This window comes from Mustela lutreola, chromosome 9, assembly GCF_030435805.1.
Source record: "Mustela lutreola isolate mMusLut2 chromosome 9, mMusLut2.pri, whole genome shotgun sequence".
Taxonomy (NCBI): domain Eukaryota; kingdom Metazoa; phylum Chordata; class Mammalia; order Carnivora; family Mustelidae; genus Mustela; species Mustela lutreola.
Window position 1 is genome coordinate 116,306,589 of NC_081298.1, and position 20,958 is coordinate 116,327,546.

Consider the following 20,958-nt stretch of genomic DNA (forward strand, 5'->3'; position numbering starts at 1 on the left):
TATAATACATCAAAATATTTATCATTTACCCAACGAGGGCCCCTCATTTCTCATTCCTTCTATACCTTTGTACCAGCACATAACTATACAGTGATTTTTTTTTTTTTTAATACTAATCTGTCCTAACTGGCCTCTGATCTTCTTGAGAGCACATTTGTCTCTTCATCTTTTTATCCACAGTTCTTGGCACGGCACTAGGATGTGGGTCTTAGTGTGTGAATGAGGGAAGAAGGATAATATGAAGGGATTAAAACACATTACAGATTTATGACTTAGAAATACGTGGTCTTTCTTCTAACGAACTGTAAAGATGTCAATTATAATCATACTCTATATGTGCATAATAGTTTACAGTCTGTAGAACTCAAGATTTGTCACAGACTTGTGACAGAACTCAAGGTTTGTCACACATATGTACGAACATTAGTGCACAAAACAAATCATACTGTTGGAGAAGGGGGTCAGTAACTCACAAAATAACATTGGGTTTTTATTCATAGTAACAGTATCCACATTTAAAAAACTTAACAGTATGACATTAAAATTCTAATTTTGAATGGCTGTAATAGCATACTTTCGACCTGTGTGCTGCTTTTGGATTTTTCGTTGGCATAAATAACACTGCTGTGGCTGACTTATGTATGTGCCTAGTTATTTCCTTTTTTGACTATTAGAATACATTTCTAGAAACGAGGCTACTGAAATATTTGAAACCTATTGTTAAACTGCTTTCTGAAAATATTACTTTTATTTATATTATTACTTTTAGGGGACTTTAAAAAAACCTAGCCGAGTATTGTAGCTCCTCCTTTTTTGTTTGTATTTCTTTTGATAATTTGGACATTACCCAACAGGTTTATTTACTAACTGCATTTTCTCTTGTCTTCATTGTCTGTTTCTGTCTTCCTTTCTTTTTTTCCCGTCCCAATTTTGGTCTTAATTTGTTCAGGACACCTTTTATCTTTTCTATGTAAGAGCATTTCCGGAACACTTTTTTCTGTTCTTTCTCTTCCTTTCGCAATTTTAAATGAAGTGTTTCTATGGTCTAAAACTGTAGATCTTTAACGTTGCTTTCTTTTCTTTTCTCACTGACTTAAAAAAAAAAAAAAAAAAAGTTAAGAAACGTTAATAAAGTGGCAGTAATAAGGCCAGAAACAGAACTCAGCAAAACTGCTGGTGGTTTTTCATTACATGACTTACGACTTAATTACGTTATATTCCATGAGTAGTTTCACCGTTCTTGATGGCATCAGGAGGACTGTGCTAGGCCTCTGCTGACCACCTATTTTAAATTAAATCACACAGTAACAAGCTACTCCTGCTGAGCTCAGGTTTCCAGAGCTTCCACCTTCCGGAACACAGCTCCCGGGGAATTAGGCAGATGGTAGCTCAGTACTTGACATCAAGGCATTAAACTCCTGAAAAAGCCAGGAGATGCTGCACATAACCTTTGTGACTTGTGTTCTGTGTGATTTGGGCACAACCATCCGACTGTCTGCTTGGGTAAGTTGTCACTTGAGATAGAGAGCAGATGACAAAAGCCAACAGGATAGGAAAGAGTGGGGAGAAAGGCCGGGCTAGTTGGCAGCCTGACCTGGAAAGAGGACCTGAACACATGCACATAAATCACTGCCCCCCACCCCGCACACCCCTACCTGAGGTACTTCTCACGGGTGTCCCTAAAGATGAAAACCCACAAGGTTTAGTATATGTGTTGGTGCTTGATTCCCCTACCAGAAAATGCGGTGATGGGGAATTCTTCCTTATTCCATGAGGCTGGATAGAAAAGGCATCAGGATGTTATGCTAATGTTTTTTGTCTCTTGAGGGATTCGGAGGACGCTGACCCAGAGACATTTGCAAGGCAAACACAGCATTTATTTGGGTTTGGTACAAGGAGCAGACAGAGTTAGACTAAAATGTGTGACCTCATGCTAGGTTTCTTGTGATCTGATATCACTTAGTGTTGTTGAATAACTTCAAAGGGCAGCTGGGAATTACTGTGAAGACACACACAGCAAAGCCATTTCTCACCTGCTGTCTCTGATCACAGAAGACACAGTGAGACTCACATTTCTCTGCGGGACACATGCAGGAGACATGCTACAACTTGTCTGGAGAGAAAAGCGAGGGGGTAGAGAGTCCTCCTGTTGGCCCTGTGTGGGCCGGGACGAGTTTTAAATATAACGAAGAGTTACTTTTTTAGAATTAAAAGCAGTAGAGGCTGAACCTCAGGGCATGGGTTCTTTCCTAAAAATACAGTCGTCGAACTTTTAAGGAACATTAGGATCCGCTTGTCAACTGGAGTAGGAGTCAAATAGGGAAGATATAGGCGAGTATTTGTTTAGGGTAGAACTTGAGAATTTGTTTCAGATGACGAAAAGATGTTTTCAGAGGCTTGCTCTGGCCTCCAGGATACAGTAAAATTTTGTCGTATGTCCTCTTCACCCCTGTCTTAATGTCAGCTTTCCGCAAGCCCAGGCTCTGCGGTCTGAGCTCATCATCATGACGGCAGTTTCTGACTCTGACCTGCCTCGTCCTCGTGAGCCCCGCCTCGCCCCCTATGTAAGGAACAGGTGTTCACTGCCTTTAGTTCTTAATTGCCTTCTGTCGCATTGTTTTTTTAAAAATTCTTTTGATTTTGAAAAATAAAGTATGCAGAAAAGTACAAAGGGTACAGTCGTAAATCCCAATTTATGTACTACACACAGCTAATATGGGTAAGCTCGTTGTCTTATTTGCTGCTCTTCTTTCCTTTAAGAAAAAAACTCTAGTAAAGTGATTTATTTTCTTCTCTAGTATTGTTCTGCTTCTTTCTTTCTTTTTTTTTTTTTAAAGATTTTATTTATTTGACAGACATAGATCAGAAGTAGGCAGAGAGGCAGGCAGAGAGAGAGGAGGAAGCAGGCTCCCCGCTGAGCAGAGAGCCCGATGGGGAGCTCGATCCCAGGATCCTGGGATCATGACCTGAGCTGAAGGTAGAGGCTTCAACCCACTGAACCACCCAGGTGTCCCTTCTGCTGCTTTCTAAAAGGTGATCACAGTCACGAATTTAGTGTGAATCCAGTACCTTTTTATGCTTTTGTTGATTTCCTACGTCTATAAAAATGATTAGCATTTTATATATTTTAAAGATTGCATGGATACTTATAATATCAAAAAGAGTATCACAAAGTAGCATCATGTAATTTACTTTCCCCGTGAATGTTATTTTCAAGATCCCTCCATGCGGCTGGCTGTAGACCTGGATCACGATTTTACTTGCTTTCTAGTGTTTCATTGTACAAATATACCACAGTTTATCAATGCCAGTACTTTCCTACTGTTCATGGTGTGCAGTGAACATTGCTTGAATACATGACAGTCTAGAAGTGCAATTGCCGGCCCTTAGGGTTTTCACATTAGAACCTTACTGAACACTGCCAAACTGCTCTTTGCAGAGCTGAATGTAAAATAACCCGTGAGCATTATATAAGAGTTCCCATCTCCCTCTATCTTTGCTAACACCGGGTGATGACAGACTTACTGCCAGTCTCTGGACTGTAGAACTGCATCCCAATGTTGTTTTGGTCTGCAGTTCTCAGATAATGGGAGAGGTTGAATATATTTTCACATTTATTTGTCACTCCCATTTCATGATCTGTGAAAAACTAATTCATATCTTTTGTCCATTTTGGGGGCATTTCCTTTGATTTTTAGGAATTCTTGATCTATCTGGTTATAATCCTTTGTTAAATCTATCGCAAGTGTCTTTGTCATCTGTCTTTCAATTTTGTATGTAGTGTCTTTTAAATTATGTTCTAGTCAAGTTTGGGGCACCTGGGTGACTTAGTTGGTTAAGCATCTGACTCTTGATTTTCCTTCAGGTCGTGATCTCAGGATGTGAGATTGAGCCCCACGTCAGGGTCTGGACTGGGCATGGAGTCTACTACTTAAGATTCTCTCTCTCTGGATATAGTCAGGCTCATCAATCCTTTTTGATTTTTACTTCCTGTTTCAGGTTTGAGAAACTCTTCCTTACCCCGAATCATGAAGAGGTTCTGTCAGATTTTCATCTAAAGTTTTTAAAGGTCTAGAATGGGTAGGGTTCAGATTTTAATTCTTTTAGGTGAATGTCTGTTTTCCAAGGCCATTACGTAGCCCAGTGCTTTTCTACAGATTTGTTGTGTCACCATCTTGTTGCAAGACTCTATGTTTTCGTCCATTTCTAACCTTTATATTACACTGTATTGATCTGTTTCTCTATCTCTGAACCAGTTCCACATTATTGCTTATAATAGTTTGTAGAGTCTTTGTATTTACATAGACATTTTACTTAAATTGAAAATTTACTTAAATTGAAAATAATGATAAACTTGTGTCTTCCTTCTGGTTCTGAGACCTTTCATTTCTTTTTCTTCATGTGTCCTGGTGGCTGGAACCTGCAACACAACATTAGCTATTGGAGGTTATGGTAGGCATTTAGACCTTAGGTCTCCCACTTTGATAGGAAGGCCTCTACAGCTTCCTTCTATTACTTGCTGTAGGTTCTGGTATGCTGTTTGTTGTGGGATTTGGTGTAGGTACTCTTTACCAGAACAAGGAAATCCCCTTGTATTCCTAGTTGGCTCACAATTTTTGTTATTATGAGTAGTGATGGATTTTAATGGAAGACTTTCTGCATTCATTGGGATAAGTTCTCGTTTGATTTTTTTAACATGGGGAATTCCATAGACAGGATTTGCTGACATTAAAGCCATCCTGTATTTCTGGAATTCTGCTTGCTCTTCTGTTTTTCAAATACTAATATTTTATTTAGGTATTTTGTATCTGTGTTCTTAACTGATATGTGTGTTAGTTTCCTTTCATGTACTGTTCTTGCCTGATATTAACATTGAAGTCTTCCTATCCTCTTTATTTATTTTTTTAACTTACATTTTAGTTAAACTACAGTGTAGTATTGGTTTCTGGAGTAGACTTCAGTGACTCAGCCCTTAAATACAACATCCAGGGCTCATCACATCAGGTGTCCTTTTTTATTTATTTACTTATTTATATAAAGGTTTTATTTATTTATTTGACAGACAGAGATTACAAGTAGGCAGAGAGGCAGGCAGAGAGAGAAAGGAGGAAGCAGGCTCCCTGCTGAGCAGAGAGCCGATGCAGGGCTCCATCCCAGGACCCTGGGATCATGACCTAAGCTGAAGGCAGAGGACGAGCTTGCAGGCTTGTGTTTTAGGACAGGGCACCGTGTGCAGAAGCAAGGAGTGGTGGGCTTCTGCAGAGATGGGCCGACGGCAGTAGGGTTAGAAAGGGGGTCCGGGCAGGTGTAGAGGGTCTTAAATGTGTCTCATGGGCAGCTAACAATGCTGAAAGCTTTTGAATGAAGGAGAAAAAGTCTAAAGAGCTGCATTTTATGAAACCCAGTCTGTCAGCAAGTCTGGATTAGGATTTTGCTCAAGTTTGGCTGCACATTGCAATTACCTGGAGACTTTAAAAAAGCAAAAAGCAAAAACCAGAACTGATGTCTGAGCTCCTCCCCCAGAGATTTTGGTTCAGAGCCTGGCATTAGCCTTGGGTTTTGAGAGTTTTAAAAACTCCCCAGGAGATTCTAATGGGCGGCTAAGCCTGAGGACCGAGGCCCAAGCTGCTGGTAAGATCTTGATGTAGTGTTTTCTCATTGTGTTGAACCACTTCTGGCTGGGCCAATGCAGAATCCACTGGTGGAAAAAGTATTTTTAAAGTGCTTCTGTAACATTTATTTATAATATTCCACATACTTGAGTGCCTTGGTTAGAATAACCGTTTTTTACATTGCTACAGATTTTTACATTGGAAGTAAATGGTGACAAACTTTTGGAAGGGACCTATAATCATCTTGGGAATTTGGTCCTAGGGAGAGTTTTTAAATTTTTTTGCATTAAAAATAAAAGGGCAACAATGTAAAACAAACACATTTATCACAGCAAGAATTCAATAAAATAAATGGAACTGTAGTGTGCAAACACCAAATTTGCCCTTATAAAAATATACCTCCTAATGTATGGAATTGTTGAACCACTATACTCTACACCTGAAGATACTATAACACTGGGGGCACCTGGGTGGCTCAGTGGGTTAAGCCACTGCCTTTGGCTCAGGTCATGATCTCAGGGTCCTGGGATCGAGCCCTGCATTGGGCTCTCTGCTCAGCAGGGAGCCTGCTTCCCTCTCTCTCTCTCTCTCTGCCTGCCTCTCTGCTACTTGTGATCTCTCTCTGTCAAATAAATTAAAAAAAAAAATCTTAAAAAAAAAAGATAACTATAACACTGTATGCTAATGATAGTGGAATTAAAAAAAAAAAAAATCCTCAAAGACTGGCTGGTGGAAGAGTGCCAGTTTCGAAACACTGTATGCCTGTCCGTGGTTTTCACACCTGACGATGCATCTGCCTCATGTAGAAGACAGTCAGACTGCTGGACTGCCGTTTCCGATTCGCGGGCCCCGGGGCGGCCGAGAATGTGCATTCCTAGAGGGCTTCCGCAGGCGGCTGCTGGGTCCCGCCATCACACTTTGGGAAGCAAGAACCACGCCTGCGTGAGGTCCCAGTTCCGAGGAAAAATGGCTTGATAAAATGTGGTTGCAGGACATGCGTTTTGTTTATCTTTTCATGTCAGGTGAGGGGTTTATCTTGGCAATTAGGGACTGTGTCCCCCAAACTCCCTGCCCCAGGTTGAGCCAGCCCCGACTGTCTGCGTGCTCCAGGAAGCTGCTTCTAGAGCCTTCCTGGGGTAGGTGGAAGAGAACATTGTGTAGTCGTTCTCCATGCTGTTCTTTCAACATTTACTGCAAAAGGGTGATAGTGTATCCAGAAACACTACTATAGAACACGTTCTTTCTCTTACAGTAGAACATTTTTTGTAAATTTGTTGAAATTTTTTTCCCTGCCTCCCACACTCTACCAAATTTGAAGAGTTAAAAAAAAATCTCTACCCATCACGACTTCCGATCCATCCACGTCCTCCTCCTAAAGGCAGGCTCTTGTTGTATACTCTCAGTGGTATTCTGGAAGATTACATGATTGGCCCCTATCTAGGTACCAGCTTTTGTCAGCTGCTCTGTGCAGCCTTCCTGCTCGATGAGGGGACATTTGCAGTACACCTTGGTTGGGAGGAGAAGCGGAAATCATTCTCAGATGTTCAAATGAAACATGTTTCTAATTGAAAGCATGAAGAGAATGTGTACGTGAGAGTGCCTGGGGGGTGATCTCTGGTGCAGGCGCAGCTTCGAAAGCCCAGTCCTGTTCTCCCTCGTGGCTACTTCTGTGCTCTCTGGGTGGAGCCCATTTCCATTCTTGTGACATTCCATAAATAACCGTGGCGGAGGAGGGACCCAGTGGTCATCAGTTGGCCAAGAACATGCTGATAAGTTAGAATCCTGAACCCTGGAAGTGCATAGTTTTGGGCTTTGAATTCTGGAAGCCTAATTTGGTAAGAGCTCTTCAGGACCATTTTAGAAAAAAGCAGTTACTGCCCTCCTCTTGCCCCCAAACACGTACAGGTGCAGAGGCCAAGTTAAATAACTTTCCCCAAGGTCATCAAAGGAGTTGACTGCATTTTTCGTTGCTTTTTAAGAATCCTTTCACACTTTTGGGAAATTTGTCAGCCTAGTATTCTGACACTTGATGGTCATTTCTTATCATTATTTGCTATCACTAATATGAATCATATTGTATGACAATGGGAAAAGTATCTTCTCTCTTTTATAGAGGATCAGGAGATTGAAGGGCTTTTAGGTCTTGGTCATTCAGCTTCTCCATAACTCAGCCTCCTCTGGTTCATGTCCCTCATCTATTTTGTAAAAATTCATGTGGTCTGAATCCGGCATTGAATTTTATAGGGATTAGTAATGTGATTTGCCTGAGGACCAAGAGTTAAAGTTAAAAGTGGACTGATAAAAAAATCAGTTGGCGTAAATCAGAGCATTTGGACAAATAAAGAAGAAACTGAAGGAATCCTGTCCATCAGCCTATAACATCAACCTAATACACCTAATAAAATTTAAGTCTGTAACCGCTAGACAACTCTAGTACCTTGCCTATGATGAAATCTGCTTACCTCAGGTCAGTGATTCGGAATACTTGCATCCTATCGGATAGGAGATAAAGAGCTCATTTCTTTTTGGTTGCCTCCCGTTGTAACATGAGGAATGGTGTACAGGGCCCTGGCTTTTAAAAACAAAAGTATGAAAGTGTATGTTGGATCCTTCTCCATCTGTGCATCCTTCTGCCCTGTAAAAACAAGAAAGTGGGTTGGACTACATTTCTCAGTCACTCCAAGCTCTGATAGCTTATGTCAGATGAAGTCTGTTGCACCTTTGGGGGTTTGAGGTGGAAATTGTTTTTTTGTTTTGTTTTGTTTGTTTGTTTGTTTTGCTGAGTCTTATTTGGATACCTAAAATTGACACAGAGCACAGTTTAAGAAAAGGGCAAAGCACTTTCTTAAGTTTTTCCTTTGTTTCTAATGCATTTCTGAGCGGCACTGTGATAGAGTGGTTGGAATGATGATGTTGTAGCCAGGTCACTTGGATTCAATTCCCAGCTCTTCTGTTTACTCACAATCGTGTGACCTTTGGCAAGTTACATAACCCCTGGGTGTCTGTTTCTTCCAACAGTTAAATAGGCAAAATAAAACATCTATTTACAGCAGTTGCAGGGGGATTAAATTTGTCGATACCTCATGAGAACAGTGCCTAGCACAGAGAACGTCATTAATAAATATAAGCTATCGTCATCGTTGTCATTGCCATCTTGTTTTGTCTAAAAGTATTTTTTGTTTTTGAGAGGCAGTGTGAGTGGTGGTGGGAGAGGGACAGAGAGAACCTTAATCATGTTCCTGACACAGGGCTTGAGCTCACGGCCTTGAGATTATGACCTGAGCCCAAACCAAGAGTTGGAAGCTTAGCCAACCAAGCCAGTAAGGCACCCCTCCATTGTGTTTTTTTTTTTTTTAATTTTTTAAAAAGATTTTATATATTTATTTGACAGAAAGACACAGTGAGAGAGGGAACACAAGCAGGAGAGTGGGAGAGGGAGAAGTAGGCTTCCTGCTAAACAGGGAGCCTGATGTGGGGCTTGATACGGGAACTCTGGAATCATGACCTGACTTGAAGGCAGTTGCTTAACTGACTGAGCCACCCAGGTGCCCCTTCATCATGTTTTTAAATACAGTTTTATTTTTGGGGGGAAAAATACTGGTGCTAATGTGAAGGCTTTGGAAGAATTTGTGAAGTCTACAAAACTTTTCTTTTTTAAAGATTTTATTTATTTATTTGACAGACAGAAATCAGAAGTAGGCAAAGAGGGGGGGGGAAGCAGGCTCCCCGCTGAGCAGAGAGCCTGATGCAGGGCTCGATCCCAGGACCCAGAGATCTTGACCTGGGCTGAAAGCAGAGGCTTTGACCCCCTGAGCCACCCAAGTGCCCCTACAAAGCTTTTCTTCAAAGTCGTGTCTTCTGTTGTCTTTCTGCAGCAAGCTGTGTTCCACCGTGCCAGAATGGAGGGATGTGTCTCCGGCCTCAACTCTGTGTGTGTAAACCGGGGACCAAGGGCAAAGCCTGTGAAACCATAGCTGCCCAGGACACCTCGTCACCAGGCTTTGGAGGTCAGAGTCCCGGGGCTGCTTCCTCCTGGGTCCCTCCTGAGCAAGCAGCAAAGCGCACTTCACTGAAGAAGGCAGACAGTCTACCACGAGTCAGTCCGGTGGCCCAGATGACCTTGACCCTCAAGCCGAAGCCTTCAGTGGGACTGTCCCAGCAGATTCATTCTCAGTGAGTGTTTCAGGAGCACCTTCATTATTGTCCTGGATGCATGGCTTTCCGTCACTCTGCTTGTTCTGCACAATTTGCTGAAATCACTTGGATAATAACGTCTTCTCTTGTCTTAAGGTTGACACATCAAGTCTCTTAACCATATTTGGTGGGTGTGTTTAGCCTCTGCAGGGAAGACTGACCATAAACATAAACCAAAGCCTTAGAGAGGACTAGGGGAGTCAAGGTGAGACAGGATACCAGAGATAGATGCTTGCGATGCAGTCGTGAGTTAAAAAATTCTTCTTCTTTAGTGGGGCGGGGGAAGTGTCTAGAGTTTTGAAATAATTTAAGAAGAGAAACAGGATGGAAGTTTGCAAAGGCACATGGAAATGGCAAGAACGCCGCACTGCACAGAGAAGGTATTCAAGTGAGCGGGAACCCTGGGAAAGAGCATTTCTCAACCTCGGTAGCAGGTTAAGTGTCTCTTCTAGTAACACCATGTTTACGTCCGAGTTGCCACCCAGGTCCATTTTTGGTGAATGAGCTTGTGTTCTATTTATGGGAACGTGGTTTTTTTCTTAGCGTTTGGAAGTAAGTGCCATTCTGCACACAATGAGGACTCCTGGATAAGACTGCTTATCCCTGCCCTCCTCTGAGCGGCCGGGGGAGCAGCTCCTCACCGCCCAGCGGCCTTACGTCCATTGTTTCCTTCTAATTAGCTCCTCCACACGGATAACAAGACACAGAATGTACTGCAACTCTCACTTGTCATTTGTCTAGGAATGTAAAATACAGGAAGTTCTCCACTTGAAAATGGGCTTGACCCAGCGGTTCATTTGTAAGTCATTGCTGGGAATTTGGAATACTTTCCCCCCCTGGAGACAGCTTCCACATGGTGACTGGTATCCAGGCAGCCCACAGGAGTTATTTAATCTGCTAGTATAGATGAAATTACCCTAATTTATACTTCCCCTTCAAGCAGGCCACCTACTGTCCCAGCTGAGTGGGGTCCTCATACTTTTTCCTCTCTCTTCTTCTTCTCTCCTCACCGTTCTGTTTTTCTTTCATTTTTCTCTCTAATTCTTCTTGTCCTTCTGTTCTACCGTGATAAGCAGATGCGGGGGCTAGTTGGAAAGCTGACCATGTTGCTAGCATTTCCTTTGGAGAATGAAGCCCGTGACAAGGATTGGCAGGTCCGGTGAATCCGTAGTCATGGCTCACTCTGTGTCAGGGACTCTTTCAAGTGCTTTGCCTGTATTCTGAATTTACAACACACAGGGACCCCATAAGGTGGGTACTATGATGAACCCCATTTTACAGATATGGAAACTGAGGCTGTACAGAGTGGTTATGTAATATGTATCCCTTAATAAATGGATAATATTCACACATGTTAGGGTATAGATAGAGGCAGTTAGGACTCACATCTGTGCCCTGAAGTAGAGGGTGGCAACTTTTTCTGCAAAGGGCCAGGTAATAAATATTTTCAGCTTTGTGATGGCTTCTGTTGTAGCTTCTCAACTCTGCTGTTGTAGATGCAGCCATAGATGACGCGTAAATGAACGGGTGTGACTGATCCAATAAAACTTATGATAGACACTGAAATTTGAATTTCATATAAATCTCACATGTCACCCCATATTCTTCTTTTGTTTCTTTTTTCCCCCTCAACCATTAAAAAAATGTAAGTGTATAAGAATTCTTAGCTTGTGGCTCATACCAAAACAGGCTGTGGGCCAGCTTTGGCCTGTGAGCTGTGCTTTACTGACCTTTTCTCTAAAAAGATAATGGTGCTTTTTTGGGCCGGAACATGAATGGAACTGTGTGTCCTTGAAATGAAGCAAAGCTTTGATGATCTCCTAGCTAGACATCTCTTTTCCAGCATTGGTGTGGATCTTAAAAACAAAGAACAATTCTGTGTAGAACCATGCCTTGGCAATCAAGAGTCAGGTTACCATGCATCGCAATTATTTTTTTCTTGCATTACTACTTACATAAACTGTGAAGTAATTTACAAGCGATAGCATTCATCTTGAATATCACCATCTCTTGTTACAGTTTGACCCTCTGTGATGTGTATATATAGGTTGTTAGTAAGAACCATATGTCAGAAGTCAGATAAAGGAGGAACTTTTTCTTTCTTTTTTTGGTAGCAGCCGTATAATTTAGACAAGAATGTTGTGAGTCAAAGAGGTGGCTAAGGTTTCAGCTGAAACAGGGCTTTGGAAAAATAAGTCAGTAGATAAATTTGCTTCAGAGGCTTCATCTGCTGAATGAAGACACTTTTTACCCTGATGTTGTTACAGGGTGTGTGTGCGTGGGTGTGCCTCCAGTGTGCTTTTGGGTAAGGCAACGGGATAGCCTGAGGCACTAGCAATTCTGACAGTTTCTTAATAAACTTCTATAGCTTGCCCTGTTAGTTGGGCACTGCAAGGGGTACTAAGAGGTACACGATCCAGTTCTGCTTTTAAGGAACTTTTGAAATGATGGATGAGCTATAACTTTCGAGGGACACAAAGTCAGGGGGGCAGCTGGCCCGTGGATGATTTTAGATAATGACCGAATCACCTGAAACCCTATTTAATCAAACCGCCAAAGAACACATACGATGGGACCAATTTTTACTGCTTTTGGGAGATGTAACAATTCTTAAGTTAGCTTTTATTTATTTATTTATTTTTAAGATTGCCTACTTTAGGGGAGTTTCAAGGTTTTGTGTTATTTTAATCTACTGAGGGAGGAGATTGATTAAGCTTCCTTGAGGTGCTTGTAGACATAAAGATAGCTAAAATATCAAAATGTGTATTTAGTGTTCTACTCATTCTGTGGCATTTGAAGCCCTTCAGTCTTGATCATTTATTCCCCAAGCTGTTAAACTGAGCGCATGCTAGGTACCACACATGCTGGGTACAGAATGAGCAGATGAACAAAATGTGTGCTTTCCTGGAGTTCAAGGTCTCCAAGGAGGGAGACAATTGCACTTGGCGTAATTAAACCATTATGACAATTGCTGTGGTGAAAATTGCAGTGAGGGGCCAGAAGTGCTGGGTGGGTGCAGGGTAGGATGGCGTGGGGGCTCTGGTGATCTTAATAGGCTGTCAGGGAAAACCCACTTGAGAAGATGACCTTCAAGCAAAGGCCTGAAGGAAGTGAGAGCATGAACCCTGAAGAAGGGTGTGTGCTATTACTTAACCCTGCTGTGTAAAACAGATCACCTCAAAACTCTACAGCCTAAAGCAGTAAACATTTATTGTCCGACCGTCTCTATAGATGAGGAACCCCAGAGAGTTGTGGCTCAGTGTCTTGCATGAGGTTCCATTCCACAAGGGCGGCTCAACTAGGGCTGGAGTTTACTCACTCCCCTGGCTGTTAGAAGGAGGCTTCCCTTCCTCTCAGCACGGAGCTCTCTGAGAACCGCCTGAGGGTCCTCACAGCATGGCCGCTGGCTCCCTCCAAGATTAGCGATCCCCTGCTGGAGAGAGCAAGGAGAAAGCCACAGAGCCTTTGTAGTCTTTAGCCTTGAAAATACACACCTTCACTCCCACTGTATTCTCCTCATTAGGAATGAGTCTAAGTCAGATGTACCCTCAAAGGGAGTGAAATTAAGTTGCTCTGCTTGAAGGGACAAATATCAAAGAATTTTAGGATGTATTTTAAAAAAGACCACATTTAGGATATGATTGGATTGGAACTTGATCTAGATGTAGACCAGTGGTAATAAAAGGTTAAACACTTAAGATCTTAACAAAACAATTCCAAAAATTTATGACAAAGCAAAATAGAAAAAAAGAGAAAGGAATACAGAGGGAAACTATAGTTTAAAAGAGGCTTAAGAAACATGCTAATTAATAAAAATGTTTGGCCTATGTCTATCCTGATTAAAAAAAAATGTAGGGGCGTCTGGGTGGCTCAGTGGGTTAAAGCCTCTGCCTTTGACTCAGATCATGATCTCGGGGTCCTGGGATCGAGCCCCGCATCGGGCTCTCTGCTCAGCGGGGAGCCTGCTTCCCTTCCTCTCTCTCTCTGCCTGCCTTTCTGCCTACTTGTGATCTCTGTCAAATAAATAAAATCTTTAAAAAAAAAAGTAAATAAAAGCAAAAAATGAGGTATAGGCGAATCATGAAAATGCTGACATTGACTGGAAACTTAGTGGTAGCAAAGGATGATTGTTAAATTGGGGGGCTGTGATGAAAACATTATAGTTCCGTAAGGAGAATGATGTTAAAAAGAATTCGCAGATGAAATCCCATGCCATCTGAGCTTTTTTTAAAATTATTTTTTATTTTTTATTTATTTGGCAGACAGAGATCACAAGTAAGCAGAGAGGCAGGCAGAGAGAGAGAGGAAGAAGCAGGCTCCCTGCTAAGCAGAGAGCCCGATGCAGGGCTCGATCCCAAGACCCTGGGATCATGACCTGAGCTAAAGGCAGAGGCTTTAACCCACTGAGCCACCCAGGCGCCCCACCGTCTGAGCTTTGATTGAAATTATTCAGTGGGTTGAGGTGTCGAGGTAGTGAGATTGGCCATGAAGGGATAATTATTGAAGGGGGATGATGGGGGTCCCTGGGGGTTTCTCACAGAGCTCTATTTTTGATGTTTTCTGTAACAACAATGATAGAACAAACCAAGAGAGAATGTCAAGTGGGAGAAATGTTGTTGGTTTTTTTTTTTTTTTTTCCTGCCTTGGAAAATTAATCTGGCTGTAGTGTCTACAGTGGATTAGCCAGAGAGGTCATTAGAGGATGGCTCTGTAACAGGTGTGAGGAAGGACGTGAACTCAGGAGTGCCTGTACGTGAAAAACCTTGGCATGGCGTGAAATGTGGGGGGCAGAGGTGAAGAGGATTGGGTGTGATCCAAGCTTGGGACTGTGGGAAGGAAGGAGGGATACGGAGGTCTTCCCATCCTGCTGTTTTTGAAGCTTTCTTCTGTAATATCATGGGTCTCCAAGATCTTTGAAGTGGTTGATCCTTAGTGAATGAATGGTCCCTGACAGAGCCTTATGGGTGAATAGCCGGGATCATTCTCTGTTCTGTTCTGTCAGGGACAAAAAGCAAGTGGGTGTCCATGGTTCACGGCAGGACGCTTGAGGAGCTCTTGGTTTTGAAAGACCCCGGCCAGGGCATTCTGGCAGTAGTCGCTGCTGTAGATGGTCGTTTCATTCGTGCTCTTCGTGGAAGGTGTTCATTATTACGGTGTTCCTTTTTCCAGTTTTGGCAGGCCACATCATAGCTACTCTGTGAACTAAAGAAAAGACCAAAGGATGCCTCCTCCTCCTGTATGCAGATTTTGGCCGCCACTTCCGATTCTTTGAACTTCTTCTTGACCTTGGGAAATTCCGTATTAACGTTTCGGGTTACTTTCAGAGCGTATCCTATAGATGTTATCTGCATATGGCTCTCAGTGTCTTTGTCGGAGAATTGCCACTGTTAGGTCACCGGTGCACCTCTAGTGTCTGTCTTTTGTCCTCTATGCAAAAAGGTGTTAATGCTTATAAGTTGTGGTGGAGAGATTCCACAAAGGAGAAAAATTCAAAATTGTTCAGTGTTCCAGAACTTTTTCATCACCTGTCAGTATTATTATTCACATATATATTGAAGTGACCCATAAAAGTTTGCTGTCAGTCCTCTGCATTGCTCACCGAGACTGTTTGGACTTGTGTAAAATGTCGTCCTTGTTAATCATGATGGATGTTATAGTCACTGACCATGGAACCACACGGGGAGGTTGTGAGGGCCGGTCTTTAGCTGCTGATGTCTTTTTGTCACTAGAGAAGGTTGGTACAAATGACCGCTGCTTTGCCAAGTGGGAGCTGTTATCTCTATGGTATAAAGAGGAAGCACTTTTGCGGGAGACACTGTACCCTGTCCCCTCTCTTGGAGCTTGAGAAGGAAGTCTGGTTTCACTCAGGATATGGATGTCAAATCTATCTGGGGAGCTCACATGTGTCTCATCTTTTTTTTCTTCCCTGATGATGGCTATTTTCATCATCTTGTGGTGTCCTGATGTTAGAGAGGATGGTGGTTAGTTTAACTGGAAAAATCCTGTCTTGTCTCAGTTCAGGTGAGGGGACTGCATTTATCTAATGGCATTAACTTTCCCTCTTTTTCATTCTCTTCTTCCCAGGGATGTGGTGAAGAGAAAGGAACCAAATGAGCCAATGTTCTTTTAAAAGACAGGAGTAATTGAAATGCATTCTATATTTATCAAGTGAGCTCATAGTATGCCAGATACTTTTCTAAATATAGGCAAGGCCCTTTAGAATCCACATTGACATGATGGGTTCCACTTTCCAAGTTCTTGAGAACTCAATACTTTGCATTTACCATGGGTTAGTGGATAGGAGGCAGTGCTGAGTGGTATCTGTGCCGGGGAGAAGAGGGTGCTGTGCTGTCCTTTATCTTTGCCTCATTCTTACCTTCCTGTCACTGTGGTTGTGAGTCTTAAAAAAAAAAAAAAGCCCAAACCCCCAAATTATATGCCATGATATCTATAAGCTTGGGGGGCTTAGTATAATGTTCTTTCTTTCCAGTACTTCTCCTACTTAACAACAACAACAACAATGAAATGTAAGCTCCTTCCCTTTATTTGGGTTTCCTCATGCTACCCTGAAAGGAGGGGGGAACCTCATTATAAAACTACACCAACAGGGTGCCTGGGTGGCTCAGTTGATTGGGCGACTGCCTTCAGCTCAGGTCATGATCTCAGGATCCTGGAGTTCTAGGATCGAATCCCACATCAGGCTCCCTTCCCAGCAGGGAGTCTGCTTCTCTCGCTGACCTCTCTCCTCTCATGTTCTCTCCTCTCACGCTGTCTCTCTCTCTAATAAATAAATAAATAAGAAAAATATAAAAAGAACCAAAACTACACCAACAGTTAAAACTTTGGGGAGAAGTTTTAAACTTTTGTAGCATAAAAATTGAGATTGGGATCTTACCTAAACTTATGAAAGAAGTCAAGGAAATGGTCAGTACTTAAATGGGCAGTTTCCCCAAATGATCTCTCAACCTAGAGGTGGGAGACCTTGCTCAGTCTTGACCCTCACCTCCTACTCTGCTGATCGTCCCACGGGACTCCTTTCTGTGCTTCCTTTACCCCCTGTTATTATAACACTCATTGCACAGTTTTTCATCTCTTTACCGCCATAGGTACACAGAAGGGCTTTGATAAATGTTGAATACATTTTTTTTTTAGTTTTTTCCTAGAGGAAAAAAATAAGGTCTAAGTCCTTGTGTGAGTATTGTCTCATGAATACCTACTTGTATTGCAAGGAGTTACCTTTTGCTCTTGGAATAATGCTCTTTGCCTTTGTAAAGCCCAAAATGCTTTGCAGAGGTAATTTGCATTTCTGTTGTGTCTGATCCACCTAACATGTCTATGCAATGAAGGTCTTGATCCTACGTGATGGTGTGGGAGAAAAGGCAGAGTGGCAGAAAGTTGATGAAAAGGAGCTCAATCCAAGGATTTTAGTGTATGTTTTATGACACTGTAGGGATGGGTTGAGAACTCATAGTTTGAACCAGTGATTGCTTTTATCATTTTATATGTGTATTTTAAACTTAAAAAATTGAAGTTTAATTGAGATCACATACATAGAGTCCACAAATCAAAAGTGCATTAAGCCTAGTGATTATCCCAAAGTGATAACATGCTCCTGTATCACCCATGTCAGAGTAGAACATGCCAGAACCACGTAAGCCCCCATGTTCCTAGATCTGCTGTCTCCCTAGTTCCCAAAGGGAGCTGCTGTCTTGACGTCTAACACCAGAAATCCAGCTTTTCAACAGCATATCTATCAATGAATCATCTAGTGCATGTTTTTTCACCCCTTGTTATGTCTCAGATTCGTCTGTGTGGTTGTGTGCGGCTGGAGTTCATAGGGCCAGTGCCAGAGACTACTGGATGTTTAGAGTTTTTCTAGTTTTTGATTCTTGGGAATAAGGCTGTGGAGGTGGGTATGTGTGGGAATTCCAGAAGATGACCTTCATGAATTCATCAGAAAAACATGCCCAGCGGGACATAACCTTGTCAAGGTTTGAGAAGGACTTTATGAGCCATTGTACAGTGTATGCTCATATTAGGATCACCTGTTGGTCAGCACTATTTTGTTTGTCAGCACTTAGGGAAAATGGTGAGGTGAGATGGTGTTTGAGGCCCTGGAAGCAGGGCACCTTTTCTCTTGAGTGGGACTTGGCAGGAGGACGGAACTGTGGGATGGGGATGGGAGAGGGAGGGGCGGGAGGTGACTTGTGCATTGCCCTGTCTGCACCCCACTGCGTCCCATGAGGAAGGCTGCACCAGGAGTAGTTTCGAGATAGAACCAGCACCTGGCTGGGTTTAAGTTCTGGTGAAAGGTACATAAGGAACTGGAAAATCAAAAATGTGCAGTTAAAAAGGGCAGGTGTGCAACGATGTGGACGGAACCAGAGGGTATTATGCTGAGCAAAATAAGTCAATCAGAGAAAGACAATTCTCATATGATCTCCCTGATATGAGGAGTTTGAGAGGCAGGGTAGGGGGTTTGGAGGCTAGAGAAGGAAATAATGAAGCAGGATTGGATTGGGAGGGAGACAAACAATAAGAGACTCTTAATCTCACAAAACAAACTGAGGTTTGCTGAGGGGTGGGGTGTTAGGGAGAGGCTGGTGGGGTTATGGACACTGGGGAGGGCATGTGCTATGGTGAGTGCTGTGAAATGTGTAAGCCTGCTGAGTCACAGACCTGTGCCCCTGGGGCAAATAATACATCATATGTTAATAAAAATAATTTTTTAAAAAAGGGCAGGTGCTAGGATAGAATTTGCTTTCCAGTTTCATTGGTAGAAATCAGGATGTTGTTTCAGTGTTTTATGCTGTCCCAGTTCTCTTTCATCTGCCTCTTCCTTCTTCCACTTTTAAGGACACTTGTAATTATATTGGGCTCCTCTGGATAATTCAGGATAACTTTCCCCATCTCAGAGTCAGCTGATAAGCAGCCTTAACTTCATTTGCAACTTTAATTTCCCTTTGCCAGGTACCCTAATATATTGACAGGTTCTGGGTGTGAACATCTTTGAGGGGCTTGGTAAAATTATTTTGGTAATAATGCTAAAGCCATTATTCTGACTTCCAGAATATTTTCTTAAGGACTCAGCCTTGTTTTTGTGATCTTCCCTGATATTCAAGAGTGAACCATAGTCACAAGGGATAGTAATCACCAAGGCACCCTTCCATTAATAACTTAGCCAGACCTTATGACTCTGATAAAAGTTAGATTTAAGCATTTCACAGAGATTGAAGAAATAAATGTAGCCCCCACTGTTCTCTGAAATCTTGGGACCAGCACCCTCAGGCACGTGGTGACCGGAAGAGGGAAAAACCAAGAGCCTAGAGCTGTCCAGGAAGCAGGAGGGGCCCTGGTTCTCCTTATGCCCTTAGCCTCGTGGAACTGGCATTGAAAAATCAGCACCAGTCACAAACAAGTACTTTTTGGCATACAACAGCCCCAAGTACTAGACAAGTGGCTTGGGGGCTCTGATTGCAGTGCTCTTGGTGGGGGGTGGGGGTCGGTTAGGAAGGGATGGGCAGACATGTAGAGGAGAGGGGAAAGAGCCAGGCATGTCCCTTCCTTCGACTGGAGCCCTTGAGCCTGATAATGAATTCCCCATAGGATTATTTTGTGTTGAAATAAATTTGTGCACCGGGAATGAATTAGTTGTCCAAGGACTTGTTGCAGTTGCTGATGGAACTGGGATGGAAACACACGTGAATCCCCTGATAAGCAGTTGGGGCCGATTGCAAATGGTGGACACATAGAACCCATGAGCTTTAGCTCTGGCCTGCATGGCTCATCCCAAACCGCAGAATGATTTTTAGCGCCTGATTTTGGGTGTTGCCTAGATTACAGTAAAAATCCTTCTCTACATTTGGATATGTCTGGCATTCCATAGATACTGCCCGTGAATCTTTCCAAGGTGCCCCTAGGGTTGCACTAAATCCATTTTCCTTGGCTTAACAGTTTGTTTATGTTCAAGCAGCATGTAGACTAAAATTGAAGACTAAACTTTTATTGCTGTTCTCTGCCCCAGCATCGCCTGGGATCAGAATAAAGAATCTGTAAAAAAAAAAAAAAACAAAAAAAAAACCCGAACCTGTAAGACGTATGTCCTCTGTGAGGGAGGTGATGAGCCCAACTCACGTTATAAAAAATAAGCATAAGAAGGAAATGAAAAAACAAGTTCATGTGTCTGGTAAACCTGCTTAGAGTTAGCATGTTTTCACTGTGGCTCTCAAGGTTGAGTATATTTTTGACCTTTTTATCTGTTCCTTGAATGCGTTAGAGATGACCTAGCAAAAAGAGCTGATCCTGTGGTCCCAGAGGCAGGAACTTTGAAGTGGAAAGAATGTCTCCTTAAACCCTGTGGAGAAAAGAAACCCTAGATTTCACCAACCCAGGGAAAAATGTCTGTCATTTTTCAGGACTGCTATTTCTGGACAAGATGTTTATGTGTTTGTGCAGGATAGCAGGAGGAACCGGGAAGACTGGATGAAATTAAACTGTGGATTGGGGAATGTTCCTGTACCCGCTAGAGTTAGGTGGATTTTCCCATGAGTATGGTGGGAAGGCTCTGGCTGGCCCTGTATTTCAGGTGCCTGGGATTTTATCAAGTATGAAGTCTGGTCCACAACTGGAGGATCTTTTCAAAATACAAGTCTCGTCTTGCCTTGCTCCACATAAGAGCCTGCCGTGGCTTCTCAGTGCTCTGAGGAGAAAGATGAGTTCTCCCCTCCTGGGACATCAGGCTCCCTGATCTCATCTTGCATGCTATCTCCTAGTTGTCATCATACCCAGGCACTAGCCTGTCACCATGTCCCTGGCAGCTCCTTAACCCTGTCCACCTCTTTCCTGGCACATTGTCTGTCTGCAGTCTGCCCCCCTCCCTCGCCTGTGCTCCTCTTCCCTGCTAACACCTGCTCGTTTTCCTGCTTTCCATTTTCTCAGGGAAGCATTCCCTGACACCTCTGTTACTCCCTCAAAGATTCTGTCATACCATTTCCCCATCAGCATTCATTTCAGTTTGCGTGATTTATTCTTCTTGGCACAAGGCTTCCTTGGTGAATGCATAAATGCCGGTGATACTTGGACGGCTCTGGATCCAGAGGTCTGGCCATGCAGGAATGCAGATAGTAGCCCATCGGCTAAGCTGCCTCAGTTT

At 42.8% G+C, this 20,958-nt stretch overlaps 1 protein-coding gene across 7 annotated transcripts in view; it reads left to right on the top strand.

Moving 5' to 3' along the window:
• Nucleotides 1-20,958, top strand: part of LTBP1 (latent transforming growth factor beta binding protein 1) — a 403,430-nt gene that overhangs the window by 33,709 nt on the left and 348,763 nt on the right. For all 7 annotated transcript variants that reach the window (XM_059188603.1, XM_059188601.1, XM_059188606.1 and 4 more), the window contains exon 3: nucleotides 9,488-9,785. In XM_059188603.1, the coding sequence (XP_059044586.1) occupies nucleotides 9,488-9,785 (298 nt within the window). The remainder of the gene's footprint in view (nucleotides 1-9,487; nucleotides 9,786-20,958) is intronic.